We start from the raw sequence: 19,085 nt of genomic DNA, 5'->3' as shown, positions 1-19,085 counted from the left end.
TTGTTCTAAAAAAAAAATACACAAGTCTAACGCAGGATACTGTGTTTAATGTGGTATTATTGAGAGAATAATTACACAAAATGTTATTAGAACGATTAACAGAAATTATTGAGCATTTAACTACATTTTAATTTAAATAGTTAGAAAACAAGCTTATCAAAGATTTATGCAAGACAAGGGAGTCTCATGTTGATTTTTTAGAGACGAAAATTTTAAGATCGCCATACAATAGAATGGTGTACCAGAAACAAAGGACTTATGGTCATTTATAAAGATTAAAAATAATAAAGGGCCTACATGTGTTCCCTATGAGACTCCAGATGTAACTGAAATTGATAATGATTCGGTGAAGTATATGTTACACAATAATTATGTTTAGATCCAACTACAGTTTATATTAAGTAAAAGAGGTCTGGACCTTCTTCTGATCTTTTTCATCTTAATTCTCAATAATGTTAAATTAATATAATTAATTATTTATCCTTCTCATATTTGATGTTTGTTTGGCTTTCAATCAATCCATAAGTGTATCAAGTTTATAATGTTTATTATTTTTAAAACTGTTTTATTTTATAAATTATATTAAAATAGATGTTTGCATATATATCATTTATATTTTTGGAATTAGGCTTTCCCTGTTTATTAAGTGAATAAAAATAAAAATAAAAGTGAAATTTTAATTTAAAGGAAGAGGGAATCAGGAATGCATCGATAGGGAATGCAAGAAATGGACATGTTAATGGGTAGGTTTTTCGGCGGTTATTCTGTCAAGTGACACATGAGTCTTGTAGAATTAGCCGTTTTAATTTTCTAATTAATTTTGTTTTAGTTTGTATTTTACATTGATATTTAGTTGTGAAGGGTGGAAATCCACTTTTTCAAGAATATGGACGTCCAGTTGCCCAGGCTGACTCGCTATTTGAGATCATTCACCAATTTAGAGCCCAGGAAACATTTCATCGAGAACGAACCGGTCTATCCTATAAACAGGAACAGTTATGAAGACAAAACGTCAGTATTTTCCCACTTTTTTAAAGCTACAATCTAACTCGTCGCGTTCACTTCCAGGCCTCCGCAGAGCCAGTGGCCTTTGCTGTACAAAACGATCGAAAGTTACGGATGCAACAAGCAGAGTGTGAGCGACAACCTGGTTCTACTCAGAAGGTTGACGCTGGGCATTTGCAGTAAGTGGGACGGATCACCATATGGTATCTCCTGCATGTAACGACAGCTAGACAGAAAACGTTGCTTTAATTTTGTACTTATCGCTTTGTTTATGATTGAGGGCCTATCTCTGGCACATCCAGCATGCTTGTTAAAGTCAAACAATTATAAGATCTGAAAACATGCTTACATGGATTTGACATCGAATGCACTCTTTAAATGTCACATTATGTCAAACAATATTGGGTTGCAGTGAGCTGTAGTTGTATTTACTTGTAATACAATTTACAAATCAAAACAATATTTGTTAACTTGTATCTGTTATCCTGTGGTATGTTCTGAACCTAGAGATTCGGACATACAGTGGACTCTCGCTAATGTGTTCATTTCTTACTAATGTAAAATGCTTGAAACAAACAAAACCTGGAAAAAATGAGCCAAACACAAGAGCCTGCTAAAATTGCACTTCTTCATCAGTTCATTATTTTACATTAACTATTTCATGTCAATGTTTTATGTATTTTTTAAATGTCAATCACTACTGTAACCAGTGCAGGTTCTGTAGCCTTTTCATTAAGTGAGATGTGGACGTTAAGAACATGTGCTTGTTTTCTTTTTGTGCGGAAGGAAGATTTGGTTCACACAGTATAAAAATCAGAGAGATAAGATTGATTTACATTTATTTCTTGTCCACTGGTTCCTTCTCATCATAATTACATTGGTAAAATTATGTAGTTAAAATACATGTCAGCCCTTCAGGAGAGACGGTTGGCCTCATCAGTCAACTTGTCTCTTCTGTGCTTTTTTCCTTGCCACCTTTGTGCCTCGCTTTGACTCGAGTTGACTCTCCTTGCCTTGTTTGTGTCCTGCCTCAACTCGTCATCTCTCCTGGTCTCCATTGTATTATCCAGGGGTAAGTGTATTTTGTGAAAGTTCACCTGGAAAATCAGTTCACTAAGTCAATTCTCCTAAATTAATTTTTGAGCCACCTTGACTCCATTAGGGCCCTTCTGGCCTTCTGTTTCAATTTGACTTTTATTGCCTCCTTTGTGTCTCACCTTGACTCAAGTCAACTCTTCTGGACTCTTTTGTCATCCACCTCAACTGACTCTACTCTCCTGGCTTTTTTCATATCCCCCTTGACTCAGAACCTTCCCAGCCTCATTTATGTCCCTTCTCAATTCAAGTTCACTCTCCTGGCCTCTTTCATGTCCTACCTTGACCCAATTCAAGGCTCTTCTTGCCTCTTATGTGACACACTTCGTCTAGTCAATTCTTCCGGCCTATTTTTGTCCTATCTTGATTCAATTTGACTCTCATAGCCTCTTTGTATCTCACCACAACTCTTCTGGCCTCCTTTGTTACCTGCCTCAACTAGAGTCACTCTTCATGCCTCCTTTGTATTCCATCTTGACTTGAGTCGACTCTTCATGCTTCTTTGTGTCCAGCCCCAACTTGAGTTGTCTCTTCAGGCCTCATTCGTGTTTGATCTAGACACTAGACCAAGTGATTTGGTTTCCTTATCCTCCTCTTTGACATGATCCCAAAAACAAGAACTTTCTTGCAAGTAACTGGTGGCCATGTGCTTAATCCGTGTGCAACACTCCACAGTTATTTATAACTCCAAGCTCCTTGGTCCCATTGGTAATGGTCCTCAAATGTAGGGTGACAAAAACCGGTTGATGCTATCTAAATTTTAAGGAGACCCTAGACCAAGCCCTGTCTGCTATGTACAAAATCTTTAACATAATTAATTTAAGAGTTTGTTAGAGTGGAGATCTACCACCCATCCATTTTTTTGTTGTTTTATATTAACCATTTCATATCAATGTTGTATGTAATTTTAGTATCATGTTTTTTCCAATATAACTATTTTATAATTGATACCATTTAATAGTTTTATTAAATTAAAGTTAACCACAGCTATATTAATTCAGTTGATATTTCTTTATGTTTAGATGATTTAGATCTCGTCAAGGAAAGTTCTATCTTTATATTCAAGCTGTTTATGGTTAATGGCAACCAGACCTTGAAAAAACAATGTACAACACTAAATCAAATGTATGGCTTTGTTGATCAAGATCAGGTTTACAAAATAGCTAAAGTGAGTTTCATTATTTACCTTTATTTTTGTTGTGTGAAAAGATAATGTATATCTCGTTTGTTTTTTGTTGTTAAAGGTAGTAAATGAAATATTGGCCGAACTGAGTGATGAATGCAAAATGGCCCTTCAAAAGATTTTGTTAAACTCAGAAGAGCAAATAAACGGAAATCTAATGAAGGAAGACTTCAAGAACTGGATAAACCCCTGGATCCCGCCAGACACTACCTTTTTAACAGATTTGAACCAAAAGCCGAGTTCAAACACTATTTTGGACACGTTTTCGATGGCTTACACTGGAAACATAGCAGAACAACAACTTAGGGAAGAACCAAAGAAAGAAATGGTGATTCTTTTCTTGCTATTCAATAACATTTTAAACTTTCTAGGTTTTATTTATTAAAATAAAAATTTAATATATAATTCTCATTATTTATAATACATGATAAGTATAAAACATAATCACTTAAAAAAATTTATTTCAGTATGATAAACAGTGGTTATATAAAGAAATTCAAAAGTGTTATAATGAGGATAATTTTTCTGGATTGTCTATTGATGATATATACGAATCAATTTCGCAATCCATATTATCATCAAAAAGTTCTGATGAACTCCAGAACGAGGTGAGCTCCATATCACTGTTTGCAATAAAAAAGGTTTTAGAAAAAGCTTTACAAAAGGATTTTTTTTTTACATTTCAGTTATTTGATTTTTTGGGATATGGAGATATTGAGCTTATCCAGTCTATGATAGAAAAACGACACTCCATTGCTTTGAGTTTGAAATTAGATAAAGGGAAAAAATTAGTTCTGAAACCTTGCAGTAAGTGTGTTATTTAGCGATATACAGAGTGGGTTTAACTTTTGTTCTCCTCTACATTTCTTTTTTGTGGGAATTTTTGGGAAAACCCCGAGACAAACTTACAACTTTTATTCTTTTATTTTTCATCTAGTTTCTTATGAACCAAAAAGTTTTGTTCTAATTCTGCAAAACAGTGGGATACAGATAAGAACTTAAATATAGTAATCCATTAACATTTGCGGGTATTTGGTTCTAGAAAACTGCCGTGAATGTTAAATCTGCGAATGTTGAGTCTATTTTTGTGTGCTATAAGGAGGGTTACATTCCATAAATTGAGGTACAAACCAGATTATTCAGAATAAACGTAATGTTCAAGTGCTTGAACATGTTAATTGTTTCCATTGTTTGTATTTTTTGATGTGCAAGAAAAGAAATAACTATTACTTGTTTGCTGTTTGACAGAATCTTTAAAAATTTCCACATAAGGATTCAAAGTGGCCTTGATATCCATTTTAAACTTAAAACATTGATTTTAAGATGGGTCAAAATCCATTGCTTTTTTAATAAGTTGGTCCCTCAAGGTTAAAATTTCCCTGAGCTGTTTTGAAGAAAAGCTTTGGCCTGCATAAAAAAATGTCCAAAATTTTTATTCTTTCACCAAGGATCAGGACTTTTTTTTCTGTTTTGGAAGAGGAGGCATTTTGCGACACATCAACAAGAGAATAAAATAAAATAAAAAATAAAACAACAATTCATGTGAATAGGGAAAACCGCGACTGTTAAGCGATTACTGTATTTCAAATGACAAGGTATTGTTAATGTAGATTTTTCAAAAGGATTTTTGACGCTGAATTAAATATTGAAAATGGTTTTTAATTTGGAGCAGCTGTTCTTCGTTTCAAGTTATTAGCAAATAAATTTTTTTTTGGAACACTATTTTTTGAATAAATGAAATCTTCTCAACTTTCTTCAACCAATCACGAATTTATATATTTATAGTTAAAAATTTAACGATTTCCTCAAATAACATCGATTGTTATTTTAATATGTTATTTGAGAAATTTGTTCCAAAATTTTTATGGATGTAGCTCATTAAAGTGCGATTCAACCTGGTGTTAAAACAACGAAATTAAACTTGGACAAGCAAAACTAAATAAACCCCCTTTCAGCTTGTCCTTCACCTTTTGTCCCAAGTTTAGGAACAGCGGCGTGTACGTGACCTAGATTAGCGTGGAACTTTTTGAATTTGGTCATAATAAATTCTTTGATGATAGGGAAATTTAATTCTCAATGAAGTTGAGAGTTTCTCACATACTATGGGGCATCTACCGCCTTTCTTAGCATTTTGGGCAGTGAGCAGCTGCCCATACCTCACTTCCATTTAAGATAGAGGGATATATTATCACCTGGAATATAAATGTGCAGGGTTTTTTCTTTTTTTTTTTTCTTTTCCCCCCAGCTTGCTCTATCTAGCAATATGTAGAGTTTTAGTGCTCTAGCATTTAGATTCTTTTTTCTTTATATGTTTGTCCTAGATAAGTCTCATCCAAATGGATGCCAAGATATTGTACAGTGTCTTTTTTATTGTTTTTTTTTTGTTCCATGGGATGGTTTGATTATTGATGATCAACACCGGGGGGGGGGGATCCTAATGAAATGCAGGGAAAAATTTTTGCTTCAAATTTAAATGCATTTCAGGTGGTTTTCCTTTGTTATATGAACGTATTTTGCATTGTCCTTAGCTGCTTCTATATTATCATCTTTGGCATATATTATGGTCATCTGCAAATGTTGCTAGCTGAAAACTTGTAACATTTACCATAAAAACTATCATACTAAAGTTGAGTTTTTATGTTCTTCGATTTACTGCACAAATCATAAAAATGTCTCGTAAATTACAAGAAAAAGTTGAGATGATTCTACTGTTTGGAAAAGTGGACTGAAATTTGCACCAGGCTCAATCACACTTTAACGAGCTACTTCCAGAGCGTCCTGTTAATACTATTATCAATCAGTTGACTATCAATTAAAATGATAAATAAATAAATTGGTGATTGGTTGAAGAAGATTTTTTTAATCTGAAAAACAATGAAAGGTTTTGCAAATGGCATCAGAACAGTTGCTCCTAATCAAAAACTACACTGTTGAATTCGGCACCAAAAAACCTTTAAAAAATGTACAATTTGATATAATTTAGTTCCTATCCATATCCATTTATCCTGGAGAATTAAATCAAATCTTTTTGGTTCATGAGAAACTAGTCTAAAAATAAAAATTTACATGTCAAAGGGTTTTTCATAAAAACTCCCCAACAAAAGTAAAAAAATATAGCTAGAACAGAAGTTAATCTCACTCTGTATAACATTAATATGATTTGATTTATTTTTGCTTCAGACAATGAGAAAGAGCAGGATCTAGTTAGTTCTCAACAAAAACTCCAAAGGAGAGAGGATAAACCATTAAAAAATATGTCCAAATTTACGAAAGACGACGATTCGGATATTTACATGTTACATAGAAAAAGGTTTGTTTTTAATTAAAACCCGTTTGACCTAGAACTCATGTAATTTTGTGTCCAGAAATAATGAAGATGTTAAAAAAGAGTCTGAACTGAAAAAAATATTTTCTACACCTAAAGAAACATATCCTCATGTGTATGATGCTATCAAAGATGCGCAAAAGCAAACAGGTAAGTATTTTTATAGGATTTATTAATTTGAATTCTGAATTACCGTCTCAAAACTTTTTGATGTGCAGGTTTTATAACAGGAGTAAAAATGATGCTGCCTGAAAATGTATGTAGAGTAGACAATAAACAATACGAAGAAGTAAACATTCCAATCCCGCCTCCAACGCCTCTGAATGTTGGAAATAATTTAATACCGATCGATTCACTGGATGAGGTAAAATTAAATTATTATTAACTTTAGAAAATGTCTAATGCATACGTTTTTAGTATGGAAAGTTGGCTTTTTCCGGAATGAAATCCCTTAATAGGATTCAGTCTGTAGTTTTCGAAACAGCATACAACACAAATGAAAATTTATTGATTTGTGCCCCGACAGGAGCTGGGAAAACCAACATTGCTCTTTTAACTGTGATGCATACGATACGTGAACATATAGATAATGGTATTATAAAAAAAGAACATTTCAAGGTATTAACAGATTTTTTTGCTTCATTTGTTGTAAATGTTTTTGATTTTATATTTGTATGTGTTTCATAGATAGTTTATGTTGCACCGATGAAAGCCCTTGCCGCTGAAATGACGGCTAACTTTAATAAAAGGCTCAACTGCTTAGGAATAACGGTTAAGGAACTAACTGGAGACATGCAACTTACAAAGACAGAAATCCTACAAACGCAAATGCTTGTGACGACACCTGAAAAATGGGACGTTGTCACGAGAAAGTCAACAGGTAAATTACAATCTCTTAAATTTTGTACTATGTAATCTTTTATAATTTTATTATTTAGGTGATGTTGCTCTTTCAAAACTGGTGAAATTGTTGATAATTGATGAAGTTCATTTGCTGCATGGTGATAGAGGCCCTGTTATTGAAGCTCTTGTTGCTCGTACACTTCGCCAGGTATTATTATTTTAAATTAGTACTTTAATTCATAGTTAGTTTGAGACCAAGATGGTTGAATATGTTAGGCATCAGCCTTCCCGTTGTGGTAGTGATTTTGATTTCAAACGAATATACATGGTAGGTAGTTTGACGTTAGGCCCTCTGGTGTGCATAAGAATTAAATTTGAAACATATTTTGTCCATTTCTGATCGTTTTGGTTTTATTATACTCAGTCTTTTAATCTTTCACGAAACATTTCATCTTTTTGCCAACTATCCCTACTTCCTTCCCCACTCCTTCAAAATCCAACGTATATAAACAAAAAACATTACTATCTCACTGGCACTCTTAACATGATACACAGTAATGGCATCTACACATCTTACATGTATTTGTATAATTTAAACAATGTTTATAAATCCCAGGCCCTAAAGGTGATCTCAAAAAAGATCAAAACGTTGGCGCAATAAAGAAAATGTTTTTCTAAACCTACATCACACCAAACCGCATCTCATGATTTCCAAATAATCATTAATTAACAGTCATTAAATACCATTTTTGCCATCTCTTAACTTGCCACTGAAGATAGCAAGAAGCCAAAACGTGTCTGATAGACCAAAATGTGAGAACCAAACTACTGTGAGTAGCTTTCGGTAGATGCTTTTGTATAGGAATAGCATACAGAGTTTTAGTTTGGTTTCCTTTCATTTTACTAATCAAAATGTGCTTCTTTGGTCTGCCAAACTTGTTTCGGTTTCTCACCATCTTAAGCGCTCAGTCTGATTGCCAACTAGTTTGCTTGGGATATAAGTAGGGAGAGGCACTAGCTGTTGGAGAAACAGAAGTACATCAAAACATCTAGGATAGAAGAAAATTATTGTAAAAGGCTATAGGTTCATCACCCACCAAACCTCAAGGGAGGAGATATCATACAAAAAATAATTCACAGAAGAAGAAAAAAAAAGAGTTGGCTTTAAAATGCAGGCTGCATATTTTTAGATTCCTCCCGTAAATAACATACTGTTAAGTGCGATATTCATGCTTTTGATGATGTCTGTTGAACCCTACGTTTATAATACAGATGAATTTTACATTTACCTTTTAACTCACCTAATAAATTACAAGCTGCAATTGTAAGAATTCAGGAGGACTTAATCTTAATTAACTCCTGGGGATAAAAAATGGGCAAAAAGTTGAACATATATAAGTCCTAGGCTATTGAGTTCACTCCTCCGTTTCTTACCTCCAATCCTTCAATTTACAATTAACAATCACCCCCTATTTTTTTTCTCTCTGTCAAGAACCTTGGGATTGTTCTAGTTCAGTCCATGTTCTGGAAGCCCCATATCTCCCAGATTTCCCGATACTGCTTCTCTGCTGACCCTCAGTTTCATTGTGCTAGCCACTTTTTATACGTGTAAAATCCTTCCTTATTCTTTCCCACTTTGATTATGGATGTTGTGCACGAGGGAATCACTGGGGGGCTTGAAGATAAACTTAAGATAAACGTCAAATGAATTGTTTTGCATGTTTTTGCAATATTTTTGGATTCCAAGGAGGTCTGGTCTGACTGAAATCTGTAGATGGACTGAAGTGGTTACACCCTTCCTACTGAAAGCATACTTCCTCGGCAACTTCCTCTATCTAATGATGTCTTCCTATACCTTTCGCTTCTTCAGATCCTGTGTACACTCCTGTCAAACTTGCTTCCATTCTTCTGACATCCCAAAACACAGAACTACTACATTCAATCGTTCCTTCCTCACTCTGTCCAACAAGTCCCATCCCTTTCCTCCTTTAAATTCTGTTTATTTGATTACCTCTTCGGCACTGAAAATTTTTAATATGTCCTTTAATTTAATTTACATTTTTGTATAACCTTATAAGGCTCAAATCTTTGTAAATATATTGTATTCATGTTTTGTATGTCCATTCAAGTAGACAAGACCCAGAGTAAAGTTGATTTTTCATTAATTCATAAAAATAAGTAACCGTCTTATTTTTGTATTAGGTGGAAACGTCCCAGAGTATGATTCGGATTGTCGGCCTTTCTGCAACATTACCAAATTATTTAGATGTCGCTCGTTTCCTCCACGTCAATCCTCAAGTTGGTCTGTTTTATTTCGACGGACGGTTCAGGCCAGTGCCTTTGGAACAGACATTTATAGGAGTGAAAGCTATAAAACCTCTTCAACAAATGGCTGACATGGACAACGTATGCTATGATAAAGTTGTTGAAATGGTTCAAAGAGGACATCAGGTGATTATATTTATAATGGTTGTTTATTATCGGTTTCACATTAATTTTTTGTTTAATATGCAGGTTATGGTGTTTGTTCATGCAAGAAATGCGACTGTAAGAGTGGCTAATGTTTTAGTGGAGCTTGCACGGCAAAAATATCAGTTGGGTCTCTTCCAGCCAGAAGAGTCTTCTGCTTTTAGCGCAGCTCTAAAATCTTTCAGTAAAGACAGAATAAAAGAACTAGGCCAACTTTTATGCAATGGTTTTTCTGTTCACCATGCAGGCCTTCTTCGAATTGACAGGTATTTTTATTATTTGTTATTTAAACAAGCGTAGAAATGTAACATCCCGATTTTGTCCAGAAATTTGATAGAAAAGACATTTTCCAATGGTGTCATTAAAGTTTTGGTTTGTACTTCGACTTTAGCCTGGGGTGTTAATCTTCCTGCTCATGCCGTTATTATCAGGGTAAGTCCAAGTTAGTCAGAAAAACATACATTCTTCTACTTTCTAAATGTGATTTTAGGGAACTGAAATATACGATGCAAAACATGGATCTTTCATAGATTTAGGGATTTTGGATGTACTTCAGATTTTTGGTCGAGCCGGGAGGCCCCAGTTTGACACTTCCGGCCATGGAACTATTATAACGAGTCACAATAAATTATCACATTATCTTTCACTGTTGACAAATCAATTTCCTATCGAAAGTAGTTTTATAAATTTCCTCGCAGACAATTTAAATGCCGAGGTAATTAACGTCTAATGAAACCTTTTGAACAATTTTTAAATAAAGCAATATTTTAGATATCGTTAGGCACTATAAGTAATGTCGATGAAGCTGTGGAGTGGTTGAGCTACACGTATCTTTTCGTGAGGATGCGAATAAACCCCCAAGTTTATGGAATAAATTATCAGGATGTAATTGTGAGTAATTAATTACATAATATAGTTTTGAAAAGAGTAAATTATAATTAAATACAAACAGGAAGAACCGACGTTATTGACTAAGAGGAGAGAATTGATAGACAGTGCTGCTAAAGCATTGGACAAAGCGAAAATGATCAGGTACAACAGTAGGACGGGATCTTTAGCTATAACAGGTATTTATCAGGTATCATATGAATCAGGAAAAAAAAAATTGAATTGTATGTTTTATAGATCTTGGACGTACTGCTAGCCACTTTTATATCAAATACAACACTGTGGAGGTGTTTAATGAAATGATGACAGAAGTGATGAATGAGTCTGAAATATTGACAATGGTCTCACATTCTCAAGAATTCCAACAACTGAAGGTAATTATAAACAAAATGCAGATTTGTGCTTACATACACCAGTAATCAGTTTTTTTTTATTAAGTTGAAACGGTAATTTGAATTATGAGTAGTGAGATTTTCACTTGGTATCTTTTAAGTAATGAACAAACTCAACACTGAATATGGTGAGAAGCCGGACTTGATTTTCTCTTTTTTTTTAAGGTCAGAGAAGACGAAATGGGAGAGCTTGATGAAATTCTTTCTAACAATTGTGAATATGACGTAGCAGGAGGTAAAGAGAATTTACATGGCAAGGTTAATATTCTAATGCAGGCTTATTTAAGCAGAAAAAGAATAAATTCGTTTTCTCTTGTTTCTGACCTCAGCTATATATCTCAGGTATTTACAGTATATTATGTTTAAAATCCAAATAATAAATTATTCTTTTAAAATACAGAATGCCGTTCGAATCATGAGAGCGCTTTTTGAAATATCGTTGAGATCGAATAATGCAATATTGGCTGGAAAATTTCTTCAAATGGCCCTGATGTTGGAACATCAACAGTGGAATTGGGAAACTCCTTTAAGGCAGTTTTCTATACTGAATTTTGATATTATTACTAAACTTGAAGAGAGGGACCTTTCTATATTGTCGATCCGAGAAATGGACTCAAAAGAAATAGGTTATTTAAAATTTTTGTCTCACTTTTAACAGATTTCGTTGTTACACGAATGGTATTTTTCTGTAGGGTTTTGGGTGAGAAATACAAAGGTAGGTGCTACTGTGAAAAAATGCGCATTTGAACTTCCACTCGTTGAGCTTTCAGCAAGTCTTCATCCCATTACGAGGACGGTGTTGCGCGTCAAATTAACAATAACTCCTGATTTTACGTAATTATAAACTTAAGCTTTATACTTTTTTATTTTATTTTGAAAATCATTTCCTTTTAGCTGGAATGTCAAAGTTCATGGAAAGACATCAGAAACATATTGGATATGGATAGAAGATCCGAAGGCGACTACAATCTGCCATTCAGAATATTTTTTACTCACTATGAAACAAGTCAGTACTTTGACATATTGAACATTTTTTAGGTTTAGTCATTTAACAAATATTGTTTCAGGTTATCAATAAAGAACCGCAAGAACTTGTTATGACAATGCCTCTCGTAGAGCCTTTGCCTTCACAGTATATCATCAAGGTGACGAGCGATCGCTGGCTCGGATGTTCGACCGTTCTGCCGATAAATGTTCAAAATATAATATTACCAGAGAGCCATCCTCCGCACACAGGTGCTTGTTTGTAGCTTGAAAAAAAAGGAAAAAAGAAAAAAAATGTTTAATGTGTGTTTAAATTTCAGAACTTCTTGATCTCCAACCGTTGCCCGTCACTGCATTAAACAACCCGGAGTACCAAACTATTTATAAATTTTCTCATTTTAATCCAATTCAAACTCAACTTTTCCACTGTCTTTATCACACTGACAACAATGTCTTGCTCGGAGCGCCGACTGGTTCAGGAAAAACTATTATGGCTGAAATTGCTATGTTGAGAGTGTTTACCAAATATCCAAATTGCAAGGTAATATTTTGTAAATTTTATAAATAATTTTAAAAGGAGTAATAATAATAGTTTAATTATGTTTATGGTTTTGTTAAAGGTTGTTTATGTTGCACCTCTTAAAGCCCTGGTTAGGGAAAGGATTGAAGATTGGAAATTAAGATTTGAGGAAAAGTTGAACCGAAGTGTTGTTGAATTAACAGGTAATATTATTATTTAATTTAACAGTGTTCATGGGGGCATTGGGCCACAACAGTTTAGGCGTTGACAGGCACTCATCACTGTAAGGGAAAAGTCCCACATTCGAATCCAGCAGTCCTACAATTGAACCCGACATAATTTACAAATGGGCTTTAAAAAAAAAAAAAAAAAAAAAAAAAAAAAAAAAAAAAAAAAAAAAAAAAAAAAAAAAAAACTTTTAATACAATGTGTGCTACCCCCCAAAAAATTGACCTCATAAAAATGAAATTATTGATATTAATATACTATTAATTATTGGTAATTTAGTTTTACCAATCAATTTATAACCTCATACTAACAAAAATTTATGCAAAAATGTTTATAATGCGTTTTTTCAAAAGCAGCAAATAAATAATCTAACTACAAAGTATAATTATTTATTAGGTGATGTTTCACCCGATATTCAAGCCATAACAAACTCTGATATAATTGTTACAACGCCTGAAAAATGGGATGGTATATCTCGTAGCTGGCAGACTCGTAGTTATGTTCAAAGTGTCGCTTTGATTGTCCTCGACGAGGTTCACCTTCTTGGCGAAGACAGAGGCCCTGTGCTTGAAGTCATCGTTTCCCGTACAAACTTCATTTCCGCCCATACAGAACGTCCGTTGAGGATCGTCGCCCTTTCAACCGCAATCGCTAATGCTCGCGACCTCGCAAACTGGCTCGGAATAGGAGAAGTAAATTTGAAAATGTTGTTTTAGATTTTTTTCAAATTAAATTTGTAATCTTTCAGATGGGTTTGTACAACTTCAGACCATCTGTACGTCCTGTACCGCTAGAGGTGCACATCCATGGATTTCCAGGGAAGCATTATTGTCCAAGAATGGCTACAATGAACAGGCCAATATTCCAAGCGATAAGCAACCACTCGCCATGCCAGCCTACTTTAATTTTTGTATCTTCGAGAAGACAGACGAGATTAACTGCCTTAGACCTAATAGCATCTTTAGCAGCTGATAGTAACCCAAAGCAATGGCTGCACTGTTATGAAGATGTATTATTTAAATCTTTTTAATTATAAAGCATTGACTTTTTTAATTGCTTTGTGTTTCTTTTTCAAGGCAATGGATCAAATAATAAAGACTGTGAAGGATTCAAATTTGAGATTAACTTTAGCTTTTGGCATTGGTCTTCACCATGCCGGTCTTCAACACCACGATAGGAAAGTAGTAGAAGAGCTTTTTGTCAATCAAAAGATACAGGTATTTTGAGAATATTATTGATTAAAGCATTATATAAACTTTTATTTATTTTAGGTTTTGATTGCAACATCCACCTTGGCTTGGGGTGTGAACTTACCGGCGCATTTAGTCGTCGTGAAAGGAACTGAATATTATGATGCAAAGACCAAAAGATATTTAGACATGCCTATAACTGATGTTCTTCAAATGATGGGAAGGGCTGGCCGGCCTCAGTTTGACAACCAGGGAATCGCCGTTATCTTCGTCCACGATGTTAAGAAGAACTTTTACAAGCGTTTTCTCTACGAGCCTTTCCCGGTCGAATCCAGCCTGCTTAAAGTGTTACCAGACCATTTAAGTGCAGAAATCGTGGCCGGGACAATAAAAACAAAACAAGAAGCCTTGGATTATCTGACTTGGACTTATTTCTTTAGACGACTGCTTAAAAATCCAACTTATTACGGCCTCGAGGCCTTAGATGAAACAGACGTCAATAGCTATTTATCAAAACTTGTTGATAAAACTCTTCTAACACTGTTTTATGCTGGATGTGTTACATTGCATGAGGTACTCTTAATTTATTATTAATTGTTGTATATGTTACATACAATTTTAATATGTTTGTTGTTTTAAATATAATTTTTTTTTCTTTTAGGATGAAAGGACAGTCAGTTCAACATCAATGGGGAGAATTGCTGCATATTATTATCTGTCTTATCAGACAATGCTCCAGCTCCATGACAATCTAGAACCATCTCTAAGCCTTGAGAAATGTTTATATACGATGTGTCACGTATATGAGTACAGCGAGCTACCTGTCAGGCACAATGAAGAAATTCTTAATGGGTAAGTTTTTTCCCTTTTCATAAAAACTCGAATAGCTCATATCTATCTGCATATTTATGCTTGACCCAAAGATTAAAAATAACTTTAAAAAAACATTCTTCTAGAATTAGGACCTTTAAAAACTAAATTAATTTAACTTGACAATTTAATATACCTATCATTTATTTGCCACTTTAATAAAATATACTGAATTATGAAAAAGCGAGACTTTAGAAAGACTTTAACAAACAATAATTTTAATTACTGTAGCAATGACGATACGCCTTACTTGAAACGCCGTGAGACTAAGATGCTGACAGCAATTATTATGGAATATTGAAAAATAGCATGAAATGTTGAGGATCGAAATAACTCAAGGTCCGACAAATAAATTCAGCTATTTCATCGTGAACAGAAGCTACTGTACTCGATGATTTTTCAACAAAATTATGAATGAAAATCAACACATAGTTGACTAAAAATCTAAATGAGTTATTTTCAAAATTGTCCCCCTTAAAACTCAAATTGGCCCCATGTTGGGAAACATTGCCTTAACCGTTGTGGCCACTGACCCCTGTTAATTGATAAATAACTGACATTGAAACCTTAAATAAATAAACAGATAAATGGTTAAAAATTAACAAGGAAAAATCAACAAGTTTGCCGTTGTGATGCGAGGAGGCTGAGGGCTAGTCAAATCACTGCACTATTTCCATTTTTTTTTACAGGTGTATTAAGAGGATGCGATTAAAAAACATTTAAAAAGCTTAATAATATAACCATGGAAAAGTTCACATCCCGGGGTTCAACTGCCCAAGCCCCAACCCTGAACACAGCCACAGACCTACCAAGCAAACCCCTGGACCCACCCGAAGGACTTGAATTTAAAAAAGACATAGCTACTCAACTTAAATTCTGATTTCACTATTTTTCGTGGTCTACTTGACCAATTAATATCGTTCAATTAATTAAGGTTTTAAGTTGAGATAAAAAGGCCAGAATGAATTGAAAAATGGCAAAAAGGAGGGAAAATTCAAAAAGTGCGGTTGAGATGGGAAGTTGGTGCCCGAGGGGATCGAAGTCACGATAGCTCAAGTGGTAATGTAGCGGTGCATCAAGCTGAAGGCCGTGGGTTCGAATCCCGCTCGTGACACTGACTTTTTTATCTCAACTTAAGACCTTAATTAATTGTATGATATTAATTGGTCAAGTGGACCACGAAAAATAGTGAACTTAATGAATTATAAAGTGAAGTATACTTCACAAAGCTCTCTGTGGCCATTTCACTTGTCGCTGAGAATCAAATAGATTACACGACATTTGAAAAATGGCAAAAAGGAGGGAAAATTCCAAAGGTGAGATTGAGATGGGAAGTTAGTGTCCGAGTGGATCGAAGTCACGATAGCTCAAGTGGTAGAGTAGTGGCATATCAAGCCAAAAGTCATGGGTTCGAATCCCGCTCGAGACACTGACTTTTTTATCTCAACTTAAAACCTTAATTAATTAAATTCTAATGTCACACTCTTACAAACAGTCCTAAATCAATTTGTACATATCTTCTCTTCCAACACAAGCAGATTCTTCTAGTTGAGTGGCTTCTCCCTCGCTCCAACACACTATCAAATAGGGTTTTTCTAATTTCTTTGTACTACAGGCAATTAAAGATAATGTGTTTAATGTGCTCTGGCTCATCCCATGTTGCGCATTTTGCAGAAGCCCTTAAGTTTATTCTGTATGAATATGTTCATGGATGTACTGATTCGTTCAGTTTCAAGATATTGTTAAAAAAAAAGTTGCCTTTTTTTCACGGAGAATAGGTTTACGTTTAAGCCAGGGAAAAGATATGTATAGATTTTTCTTGCCATCCCTTTTTTGTACTAGATACAACCGTCCTCAAACCATTGTTTGTCCAAAATGCATTTGGCATCATGTTGATTAATTTAATGTCATGCAGTCCCCATACTCAGCTACTTGTTTGGCGACTAGGTAATTTTTTGATCCTCAACGCCGGGTCGTAATTGGTGCTGGCTACCCTTCCCCTTAATACCGAGTCATTTATAGGGCTTTGTGTCCATCGGTTGTCGCTAGGGCACACATTCAGAGATAAATACATTGAAACAACTAAGACTAACAACACACAAATAATAACCCTTGACGGAAATAGCCATCACTGTTGACCAACAAACACCTTGGCCATACCCCTGACTATAAACACCCGTAGTGAATTGGTACATTCAACAGCATATAAAGCCCTACACAGACAACTAGACAGTGAGTTCCTCACTGAAGATGGCACAGAACTGAAACTAGTTTGGGTAATTTCAAAAAGAAATGTCAAAACACGTCTGACAGACCAAACAAGCGAGGATTCGCATACTAAAATTATCAGTATTGACCAAATCATAAATTCTCAATTAAATGTTTTTTGTTTTTTGTATCAGAGATTTGGCTAAACTTTGCCCCTGGAAAGTGGATGAGTTAATGCTCGACTCCCCTCACATAAAAACATATTTACTACTACAAGCGCATTTTTCAAGACTGGAACTACCAAGCACTGATTATTACACCGACTTGAAGTCTGTTTTGGATCAAGCTATCCGTATCCTTCAGGTAATTAATTTTAAACAAATAAATAGATCAAAATAGAATGCTGAATTTTATACTGCTTAAGGGAATGCTCGATGTATGTGCTGAAAGCGGATGGCTGGCCCTCTCGCTCAGGTTGCAGCATTTAATGCAAATGATCATGCAAGGTCGGTGGCTCACAGACTCTCCTTTCACAACGCTTCCCGGCGTAGAACCTTACATGGCACCGAGTTTGCACGCCAAGCCTAAATTGAGTATTCTGCCACAGGCTGTAATTGCTGCGAACAAAGGATATGCCCATGTAGCACCGTTGTTCATGCCTGAAATGGACGAAGGGCAGATTGAAAGGGTAATTCCTGTTTGAGTTTTTGTTTTATAAAAAGATCACTTTGAAAAACAAATCTTAACACACTATTTTTTAAAGGTTTATAACACACTGAAATTATTGCCAATTTTAAATGTTGGTTTGAGCTTAAACGGCAATTCGGAAGAAAAAAGCGAGATCAGAAGAGTCAGCAAGGAAGCACTGAAAGTACATTGTGACTCAGAGTACACGTTGAGCATTACTCTAGAAAGGATTAATAAAAGTACCGAAAAGTATGCATATACGCCAAAATTCCATAAACCAAAGACGGAGGGTTGGATATTGACACTAGGCGATATAGAAAAAGGCGAACTGCTTGCTCTCAGAAGAGTTACATTTTCGTATCGCAGGACTACAGCACAATTGACTTTTTATACACCAAAACAATCAGGTAAATATAAATTAATTTCCATTTGTTTTAACATTTATAGTAATGAAAAAAAAAATATTTTTAGGTACTGCAGTTTATACATTGTACGTCATGTCGGATACTTACCTTGGGCTTGATCAACAATACAACATAGTCCTTGATGTTGAAGAAAATATGACAAATTTAAAACAATTAAATCTAGATTCAGAGGAATTCGAATAATAACATTTTTGAATTGATTAATTAACCTCACAAGATAAATATTTTTAACAGATACATTAATTTACTTAGAATTCATTTTATGAGAATTCATATATATATAAATTTTTTTTAAATTATAAAAGATATTGTTAGCATTAAAGGCTGTGAAAATAATTTTATAGGAGTAATTTATTTTTAATATTATCACAATCTTTTGTAAATATGTAATTCCTTCAAAAAAATTTGAAATGCTTAAAATTAATTTGTTAATTTATTTGTGTACTAAGTACTGAGAACAATAAATGGTTTGTAATGTTAAATTAATTTAATCAGAGGTGATTGGTCTTTTATTTAATTTTAGAGAAACATAAATATTGTTTGGCATTTCACCATTTTCAGTAATGGGGTTGTGTATTATATTGTGAATCATGTCCTTCGATAGCTTTATAACTACACTGGCCTTTAGAAATTTGCATACTATCATAGGTGGTCTTTAATTAATCCCTCTGGCATTATTCAACTTTTATATTATTTATTATTATTTTAAAAAATTGTTTGAAAATAAAGAAAATTAAAAATCAACCAAAATTCCATCACTGAAGATGGTGAAA

At 34.3% G+C, this 19,085-nt stretch overlaps 1 protein-coding gene across 1 annotated transcript; it reads left to right on the top strand.

The window, feature by feature from the left end:
• Positions 1-743: 743 nt before the first annotated feature.
• On the top strand, positions 744-18,659 carry LOC106673118 (activating signal cointegrator 1 complex subunit 3). Its single transcript, XM_014405099.2, has 35 exons — positions 744-1,011; positions 1,069-1,184; positions 3,123-3,268; positions 3,345-3,611; positions 3,751-3,891; positions 3,970-4,090; positions 6,464-6,593; positions 6,649-6,758; positions 6,827-6,972; positions 7,026-7,226; positions 7,296-7,488; positions 7,547-7,659; positions 9,654-9,902; positions 9,966-10,186; positions 10,247-10,352; positions 10,411-10,635; positions 10,692-10,811; positions 10,873-10,987; positions 11,046-11,182; positions 11,366-11,542; positions 11,601-11,826; positions 11,893-12,034; positions 12,095-12,206; positions 12,268-12,436; positions 12,505-12,725; positions 12,805-12,907; positions 13,329-13,624; positions 13,681-13,941; positions 14,009-14,149; positions 14,204-14,695; positions 14,784-14,974; positions 17,395-17,563; positions 17,625-17,888; positions 17,964-18,294; positions 18,359-18,659. Exons 1-35 carry the CDS (start codon positions 887-889, stop codon positions 18,493-18,495), a joined length of 6,414 nt encoding a protein of 2,137 aa, XP_014260585.1. The 5' UTR covers positions 744-886; the 3' UTR covers positions 18,496-18,659.
• Positions 18,660-19,085: the final 426 nt, after the last annotated feature.

This window comes from Cimex lectularius, unplaced genomic scaffold, assembly GCF_000648675.2.
Source record: "Cimex lectularius strain Harlan isolate CLEC.00 unplaced genomic scaffold, Clec_2.1 scaffold205, whole genome shotgun sequence".
Taxonomy (NCBI): Eukaryota; Metazoa; Arthropoda; class Insecta; order Hemiptera; family Cimicidae; genus Cimex; species Cimex lectularius.
The sequence above is the reverse complement of the archived record's forward strand: the minus strand, read 5'-3'. Positions and strand labels throughout refer to the sequence as shown.

What these genes read in the sequence shown, in the direction of transcription:
- LOC106673118 (XM_014405099.2), top strand. Translation starts at nt 887, where the DNA reads ATGGACGTCCAGTTGCCCAGGCTGACTCGCTATTTGAGATCATTCACC. An exon ending in AAGAACCAAAGAAAGAAATG is followed by an intron (nt 3,612 to 3,750) that starts GTGATTCTTTTC and finishes AATTTATTTCAG; the next exon opens with TATGATAAACAGTGGTTATA. An exon ending in TACATGTTACATAGAAAAAG is followed by an intron (nt 6,594 to 6,648) that starts GTTTGTTTTTAA and finishes TTTTGTGTCCAG; the next exon opens with AAATAATGAAGATGTTAAAA.